Source organism: Limulus polyphemus, unplaced genomic scaffold, assembly GCF_000517525.1.
Source record: "Limulus polyphemus unplaced genomic scaffold, Limulus_polyphemus-2.1.2 Scaffold7116, whole genome shotgun sequence".
Lineage (NCBI taxonomy): Eukaryota > Metazoa > Arthropoda > Merostomata > Xiphosura > Limulidae > Limulus > Limulus polyphemus.
Window position 1 is genome coordinate 12382 of NW_013672726.1, and position 9871 is coordinate 22252.

At 34.2% G+C, this 9871-nt stretch overlaps 1 protein-coding gene across 1 annotated transcript in view; it reads left to right on the plus strand.

Moving 5' to 3' along the window:
* Window positions 1–3473: 3473 nt before the first annotated feature.
* The window catches only part of LOC106474358 (unconventional myosin-XVIIIa-like), a gene marked incomplete at both ends in the record, with an annotated part of 27057 nt that continues 20659 nt past the window's right edge, over window positions 3474–9871 (plus strand). The window contains 2 exons of the mRNA XM_013935051.1: window positions 3474–3604; window positions 7179–7333. Of these exons, the coding sequence (XP_013790505.1) occupies window positions 3474–3604; window positions 7179–7333 (286 nt within the window). The remainder of the gene's footprint in view (window positions 3605–7178; window positions 7334–9871) is intronic.

The following is a 9871-nucleotide window of genomic DNA, read 5'->3' on the forward strand; positions in this document are numbered from 1 at the left end:
AACAGTTTAAGCATAACAAAATGTGACCAGATTTCAATGAAAATGATTCACTTATGTAAAAGTACATATGACGTTTTGTGAAAAAGCTGTACGTGATGGAGAACAATGGATATTATTTTCGGATTCAGCGTACAGGAACTACTGTAGAACATGTAAACATTTCAAGACAATAAAAACATCACAGACCTGTGTCATCCAACTAACAGTATTTTTTTTTTCCATTGGGAATTGCTTCGAACTCTGACTTCACCAACACAACTTATGTAATGTAGTCTTACGAAAATATGGATTAGAATAATGTCTCCTTTAAAATATTTTATAGGTGAAAATGAATGAGATCTGGAGTACTACTAGCTAACATATTTTAAGCACTATTAGAGCTTTATTAGGATTTTACTCTTCAAAATGTTAAAAAATGATTTTTCTACAATAACGCAAGCCAAAGTTTTATATGCTTCTGTTAATTCTGACATTGAATGTGCAGAGAGTGATAGCTATATCTGAGTGAGTCCCATTCGAAATAGACTTTAAAAATAAATGGTACAAATATTGATTGCTGTTACTAAAAGTATAGTTTTTAGAAAGGACGTCACGATAACCGTGATCAACCGTTATTCGAATCGAATCCTACGGATAACAGGAACGTCATGATAATAGGGATAAACAGTTATGGTTCGAACCGTACCCTACCAATAACATATACGATTTGAATCGAACCCTACAGATAACAGGGAGTTTTTAGTAGGGATGTCACAATTACGGTTCTAGCTAGTTAAAAGTTTCCCAACTGCTAGTCGTGTTTTATTTTAAGCCTAGTATTTTTTATACTGCCGCTAGTGTCATGAGTCACAGTTAGAATGAAGTCGAAGTTCGCTCGCTAGGCTCATACTGCATGCAGCAAATAATGGATAAGAAAGCTTAGACACTTGTTTAGACACAATGTACAAAGCCATCTTCAGAGTTTTAGTTTAGAATTTATTTCATAGATGGTGTTAGAATTGCTCAATTGAAATAAAAAGCTGAGGTAGCTTGATGATGTAAACATGCATCTTTTAATTTAAACGTTCAGCAGTATCTCAAATCTCTTATGTAATCTATAATGGTTGCTCTAAACATAATCACTTATCAATAGAAAAAAATCCCAGCTTAACTGGTATTTGAATGCGAGACTTCCGGGAGGTTCGGGTGCTCTAATCACTGAGGCAATTTAAGCGTTTCCGAGCGAGCATTACCAACAGAAAGTGACTTTTATATATATAGCTACGTTTTAATCGTATTATATTTTTTAAAATAAAAGCATTTTAATGTATTTAAACTCAAAAGGCTAAGTGGCAAGCTGAGGAACACATAGAACTATGCTTGTGTGAAATTTTCATGGTCACTTTCTTTCCATTTTATTTTTATAGGATTCAAGCTAGCTTTCAGAACAACCAAACAATCAAAGCACGTGTTGGTAGAGCTATAGATTTCGTAGCTGGCTGGATTCAAATCTGGACGATAACACAAAATAAACCCCACACTTAAAGTTATGGATGAATAGTAAGAGTGACAGTCAAACTCTTAGCGTGAATAGTGGCTGTTAGGGTTCTTCTCATTGGGTGCCTTCTCTTTAATCAGTATTTACAAGTTAAAGATGGCAGCATAGTCTTATTAGCTTTGTTATAAATAGACAAAATTAATACATTTCAAGTGACCTTCCCCTAAAAGCTCGTTCTCTACTTTAACCTCTCATCTCAGTTTAACCTTTTTATGCTTTAAGCGATATGTCTGAACTATCACAACCAAATAACGTTTAAGTCTTCAGATTAGTGCTTTTTTTAACTTTCAATTTTCAATTTAGTATTTTCTTAACTTTCAAGCTAGGATTGTCATAACCTTTGGTTTTACATTCTTGCCTTGCTATAATTGTTTACCCAGTGGCTCAGCATTAAGATGAGGGCTTATAACGCTAAAAATTGGATTTAAATATCCGCGATGGACAGAGCACAAATAGCCAATTTTGTAACTTCATGTTTAAAAATAAAACAAAAATAGCCAATTTTGTAACTTTATGCTTAAAATAAAAAATAAGACAAAAATAGTAAAGATTATATAAATGAAATTTATAATTGTGAATGCAATTACACTGTCTAGCCACTTTATTGAAAACTAATCTTATTCAAGAGTCGGGACACCATTTGCCCAAATAAAATCCAATATGACGTGACATAGGTGTCTTGAGGGTTTTCCCATTCGGTCATTAATATTGTACGCAATTCGTGGAGCGAGATAAGCAGAGGATAGTGATGGCCTGACGTCTCCGTCATGTCCCTCAAACCAAGCATGAACAGTTTGTGTACTGCGTATGTAAGCATTGTCTTCTTGGAAATAGTTTCCCCATCAGAGTATAAAAAAGCATCATTGGATATACTTGATCAGAAGTGGTGCTAAGGTAAGCTGTGGCGTTCATTCTGCCTTCTAATGGGACCAAAAGAACCAGAAGGGAACACCACCAGAAACTTGAACAGTTGGGACACACAAGAGTTATTATTGCGGTTTTTTCAAAGCTTGTCTTCTCCCGACTATATGTAAAAGGTAAATAATAATTCACTGGAACACATCACTTTTCACAGTTCCTTATTAGTCCAATGGAACACATCACTTTTCACAGTTCCTTATTAGCCCAATGGAACACATCACTTTTCACAGTTCCTTATTAGTCCAATGGAACACATCACTTTTCACAGTTCCTTATTAGCCCAATGGAACACATCACTTTTCACAGTTCCTTATTAGTCCAATGGAACACATCACTTTTCACAGTTCCTTATTAGCCAAATGGAACACATCACTTTTCACAGTTCCTTATTAGCCAAATGGAACACATCACTTTTCACAGTTCCTTATTAGCCCAACGTCTATGCTCTTTACGCCCTTCTTTCTCTCTTTCTATCATTACATGTTTGTAACAACAAATTTCCTCTCGCAGCAAATAATTTATTCATTTATTTTACAGTGCAGATAAACTCGAATATCGATGTCTTGGAACAGCTTATCAATGAAACTGTCTCGGCCACTGTAGCTTCTGATAGACGTACACCCACTGTCATGTATATTTTGAGCGCTGCAATAACTTTGCCTTTCAGCATATCTGTAAATTCTTGTCCCAATGGTTTATAGTGTAGCAGGAATCACCTGACATCATGTGATAAATATAACTTTCATCTGCAGTTCAGGTCAAGTCCAACTCTGAAAGGGTACATAATTTATAATAAAGTAGCCAGCAGAGTATATTGTAATTGTAAAACTAATACTTTTGATATAATGAATTATTTGTAATTATGAAGTAAATTTGGTTTTAGCTGCTGCATGACTTTGTATGATTTTCATAATATAAATATATATATTTTAAAGTATTACAATGACTGAAAAACTTTTATGAAACTGTCCGTAAAAAAGTTGTTTTTCCAAGAGATAATTTATTTGAAAACAAGGAGACTCCATCTACAAGAAAAAATGTGAACAACTACGACAGGAACTGGAAGTTACTAAGAAACGTCTTCAACAGGAACATGAGGAAGAGATTGAGACCCACCTTACTGCCAAAAAAACATTGAATAAAAGGGTAGGTTAGACTAAAAGTAAGCATGGTTCACTTTTATGTTGTCTAGATCACTCTGTTTCTTGATGTAATTATTATTATAAGACTATTTTTAATTTAATAATTGCATGTAAACAATTCCTTAACATGAAAAACATTGGTAATCGTGTTATATTTTAACTTTAACTTGTCATAACTTGTGTTGTTCCTCAAAGGATAAACGTTATTATAGTTCACATGTAGCCATCAACTGTTTTATTCCAATTGAACAGGAGTTATATTTGTAAAAATTAATCAGCGATCTGGAAAGAAAGTTAGAACTCAATGTTTAAAAAGTATTTAGTGCAAAACTATACTTAGAAATGACAAAAACAAATACACTTAAGCCTCCCTAAAGGCAATATAACAAGGATTCTGCACAAAACACGATGCAAATACATATATATATATATATATAAAGGAAACCAGGTTTTCGTTTTAGCGTGTACCAATATTAATATAAATTTATAGTATAAAATTTCCACAAAACCAAAACGGTATATGGATTATTCTACAAAAATAACTTGCCATGATGTAATTCTGGATTAGAATAATTAATACTGAAATATAGTGAAGTTAAACAATGTTTAATAAATGTTAAATTTGGTTGCCCAAGACACACTACAATTGTACCCTTTTACTTTTTACAATTAACATACTTGAAATGAAGGAGACAAATTTTAAAATGTATAGATAAAGTAAAGCAGTTCTAGAAGATTACAGAAAATTCCAGAAGAGCTAGCAATATATTAACAAAATAGTTTAAGGGCATTGCAAATTCTCAGATACTCTAAATCACACATAAGGAGCAAATATTTAATTTTAAGACTGTAGTTTAATAAATTCCTAAATTCGGACTGTATATATTTGTAGTATTACATAAGGAACAAATATTTAATTTTAAGACTGTAGTTTAATAAATTCCTAAATTCGGACTGTATATATTTCTAGTATTACATAAATAACAAATATTTAATTTTAAGACTGTAGTTTAATAAATTCCTAAATTCGGACTGTATATATTTCTAGTATTACATAAATAACAAATATTTAATTTTAAGACTGTAGTTTAATAAATTCCTAAATTCGGATAAGATCTACTACAGTGCTCTTAGGAACCTAGAAACGTATCCTTGCAATCTTCAAGGATCCCCCTTTAACATATCACACATTCCGTTTCCAGCTTAAGGACCCTCATTTTTTAACATGTTAGACATAATAGTTAGAAATGTATGGTGTTAAAAAATATAAATAATTTAATGTAAAATAATCCTTACTCTAATTCTGATAAATAAGAATTGATGAAGCATTACACTTCACCAACTTAATCCAGTTCACACCAAAACAGTTTTTGTGAAATAAATAGCGTCTCAACCACTACTGTGTCCGTTGTATCCCATCCGGCCTGAATAACCTTGGTATTGAGCGAAAGGCCTGGTCGTCACTGAATATAGTGTGGTTGACATATTATCCTACATTCTTCTTTATTTTCATAAGACGTTTTTATTAGTAATAATTCCTGTATACATGGTACTTTGAACAGAGATACCTTGTGAGAACCACCACAGACTAAGACAAACATATTTGGTATTGAGCGAAAGGCCTGGTCGTCACTGAATATAGTGTGGTTGACATATTATCCTACATTCTTCTTTATTTTCATAAGACGTTTTTATTAGTAATAATTCCTAAGTATACATGGTACTTTGAACAGAGATACTTTGTGAGAACCATCACAGACTAAGACAAACATATTTGGTATTGAGAGAAAGGCCTGGTCGTCACTGAATATAGTGTGGTTGACATATTATCCTACATTCTTCTTTATTTTCATAAGACGTTTTTATTAGTAATAATTCCTGTATACATGGTACTTTGAACAGAGATACCTTGTGAGAACCACCACAGACTATGACAAACATATTTGGTATTTCTTTCTTTTGATTCTACAGGGGTCAAAGGTAAAAAAATAAATTGCATTTTATTTAACAGGAAATTCGAAAATTAAAGGCATTGTCTGTACATGTAAACGTTGTTAATAATGTTTTGATTTACACAGTGTGTGAAATTGCATCTATCTTTGTCAAAAATGGGTTTTATTTGTCCAAAACTTACCTGTGTAATTTTATCATCGCGAATAACTCCATTTACACATCAACTGTCTGTCCTTTGTATTGTAAGGACACAGTTAAGTATGCCCCAATATCTCTTTCTCACAAAGAAATCTCAAACTGGTACTGGGCTAAGTGTCTGCCCATCTTGGGCTAAGTGTCTGCCCATCTTGGGCTAAGTGTCTGCCCATCTTGGACTAAGTGTCTGCCCATCTTGGGCTAAGTATTTGCCCATCTTGGGCTAAGTGTCTGAGGTGTATATGTTGTCATTTATGTCCCTTCATCTCCCTGCTTTGAATACAGTTATTTCTTGAAACTTGTGGAACTTGTCGAATAAACTGGATGAGTGAGGGGGAGATATATTGCAGTCGCTTGCAAATGTTGGTATTTATATTGTTTTGTTGTTGTTTTTCACGGGGAGAAGTGATAAAATTCTAAATTTCAAAAGCCAATAATTCTTAGTTTTAAAAGTTCTGTGACTTGGGATTATAAAGATAATAAAAAATAGTTTAATAGGCGTTGATTTCTATATGTGATATTTAAGGAATTTCAAATGTCAGAAAGAAGGATTAAGACTCGAATGGTATTTAAAGTAGAAACAAAATCTCATGATGTTAAATATCCTAAACCACAAACTAAAAAGTTAAGAAAGAACAATCAAACTATAGAAGAATAGCACTCAATTATGATGAACAAAGACAGTAATATAAAAGGAATGGAATTTATTAAGAAACCAAATCTAAATTACATGCCTGTAACGCGAGTGCCAGTCTTCATAAGTATTCTCTTTATGTTCTAAAACTTCTTTCTTATAGGGTTTCATGTAGTTAAGTCTACATATAGTAAAGGTGGATTACTACACGTCTACATATAGTAAAGGTGGATTACTACACGTCTACATATAGTAAAGGTGGATTACTACACGTCTACATATAGTAAAGATGGGTTACTACACGTCTACATATAGTAAAGGTGGATTACTACACGTCTACATATAGTAAAGATGGGTTACTACACGTCTACATATAGTAAAGGTGGATTACTACACGTCTACATATAGTAAAGATGGATTACTAGACGTCTACATATAGTAAAGGTGGATTACTACACGTCTACATATAGTAAAGGTGGATTACTACACGTCTACATATAGTAAAAATGGATTACCACACGTGGATTATTACACACCTTACTATATTAAAGGTGAATTTCCACACACCTTCATATAGCTATGTATCTGAGGCTTGGAGCTGAGCCTAATGTAGCTCTGGTAGCTTAAAGAAATGTCCCCACTTTCGATCATACCAGTCGCATTGACCTGTGGTAGTTTGAGTTATTAAAATGTGTTTTACTATTGGATTATTGCTATTGGTTCTGTAACTTCAAAGTACTCGTTATTTAATGCTATTTTTGATAATGTCATTCACTGTCATCTAATTTTCCAACAGCTTTCTGAAGCACTAGAGAACATAGAAGAGGAGCGACAAATAAGTAAACAATGGCGGAGAAAAGCAACTCAACTCGGACAGGAATTGCAGGAAGTCAAGATTTTATTGCAAGAAGAAGTCGCTCGTATGACTGAGCTAGATAAAAAAGGGAAAAAGTAAGTGTTGAAAATATATTCAGTGCAGTAAGATTAAAGTCAAGGAGAAATTATTAACCTAAAACATCTGTAGGCTTAGGTCATGTCTACTCGGCTGATTATTTAGGCTTAAAAGTAGTGGAACAGGTTGTTTAAAGCTAATCCACTATTTTATTTTAAAATCAGTTTGTCCACTAAATAAGGATTTAATCCTGAAAGTTAGTTTTTTTCCAAATGAAAACTTGTATCTAAACTAAACTAAACAAAGATTTATCCAACTTTCAAAGAGAACATGGCAGTTGATGCCCGAGTAGTAGCAACATTAATTATCAAAGACCGTTCGTTTGGCCAGCTGTTTAAAGAAAGTTGTCTATCAGTAATAGCAATCGAAAGATGATACGTTTGCTGTGAGGAAAAAACTTTGCTTCCAACTGCTGATCGCAGACCTACAAAGACAAACATTTTCAAGTTTACCAATTCTTTCGACAGGATTCAATTATTTCTAACTCGTCCATGCAAGTAACGTTACAAAAACTGTAATACGGCAACCGACAAAATATTCAAAAACCGCATATTTCAGTTGCAAAGAGAAAATCGTGGCTTTAATTATGTAACACAAACTTTGGACAGTGAATTTAAAAAAGCATGAGATATGGTCTAATAAACTGCGTTTCAACCTTGTAAGTGTTATCTGTAGAATTAAAATAAGGGGAAAATACATAACGCAACTAACCTGTCTGTATGTTCAGACAAGGCAAGTTGCTGGGGTGGTGTTATATAATGACCAGTGTTTTGGCATGGATTGGTTCCTTTGACTTCTTAAGAAGAGCAAAAAACATCTAGAGTGTAAATGAATATTGTTTTGAATATCATTTACACCCTAAGATATCCTGTTTCTTTCCTGGTCGGCAAGGACTTCTCCACGATGATAATTCATGAATTACCGAAGAAAAAAGTTGCTTCTTGAGTGCCCCTCAGTGTACTTACAGCGCTAGAAACCAGTTTTGATACCCATTGTGGGCAGAGCACAGATAGCCCATTGTGTAGCTTTGTGCTTAACTACAAACAAAGTTGCTTCTTGAGTGCCCCTCAGTGGACTTACAGCGCTAGAAACCAGGTTTTGATACCCATTGTGGGCAGAGCACAGATAGCCCATTGTGTAGCTTTGTGCTTAACTACAAACAAATCTTCTTGAGTATGGTAGTGACTTCAAAATCAAAATAATCAGACCTCAAAAGGATTTTGTATTTTTAAGATGTCGCATTCGGCACTTGAATCGTCTGCCAACATCTGTGTACCAATTGTATATAGACTCCAATGATCTCAGCGGTGTCAGGACTTATAATGCTAAAAACCGCTAGTTCAATGTTCAGCTTTGTACTTAAAAAGACAACAAAAACAAGATACAATCAAACAAGACACATTTTGGAGAGTTTATTCCAAGATGGCTGTTATCGCAGCGAAAACTGTTGCTATCGATATCAAACGGGAGTCTTCATTAAGTGGCCAGTTAATGTAGTTCTAACAGTAGAATTTGAATTAAATTGACAAAACGTTTTACGTGCAAGTACCAGTAAGAAAATCGTAGTTTTGTCATACCAGTAAGAATTGCTTTTAGAATACTTATTAAGCATGAGACCTCTAAATCCAGACTATCACCAAGATAAGGATTATGATCAGGAATGGTTGTTATGAGGTACTTTTTTCACACTGGTAGCCTAAATGCAAGTAATGTGTTATGTGTCCGTACAAAGAGAAAGGTAAATGTGTAAAAACACTAAAACGTCATGATGTGTAACTCAAGTTGGTAATATACTCAAGTAGTCCAGTTTCTGTGTCAGAATTGTATTCATTTGAGGTGGAGCTGCGTATAGTCATCCCTAAATTTGAACTGATGCACTAGAAGGAAGGCAGCTGTTCAACAGCAGCAATCTCCAACTCTCCAGTTATTCCTGTCTGAGCAAATAGTGAAATTCCACTGTTACTCTTATAGTGCACCCACGGACCCAAAATATTGAGCGAGTTTTTGCGACAACGGAACGCGAACCATGAACCCTTAGTTTATAGTCCGGACACCTAGCCAATAGGCTACACCCGACCTTCTGTGTAATAAAACATTATTTGCTGAAACGTAGATATGACTTAATTTTTAAAGTTTTAATCAAAACACTAAAGACAGATACACCACCAACAACAAAAGGTAATAGAACATCAGACAGTCACAATTACTACTCCCCACCACCACCAACAAAAGTAATAGAACATCAGACAGTCACAATTAATACTCCCCACCAACAACAACAAAATGTAATAGAACATCAGACAGTCACAATTATTACTGCCCACCACCAACAACAAAAGGTAATAGAACATCAGACAGTCACAATTACTACTCCCCACCACCACCAACAAAAGGTAATAGAACATCAGACAGTCACAATTACTACTGCCCACCACCAACAACAAAAGGTAATAGAACATTAGACAGTCACAGTTACTACTGCCCACCACCAACAAAAGGTAATAGAACATCAGACAGTCCAATTACTACTATCACCC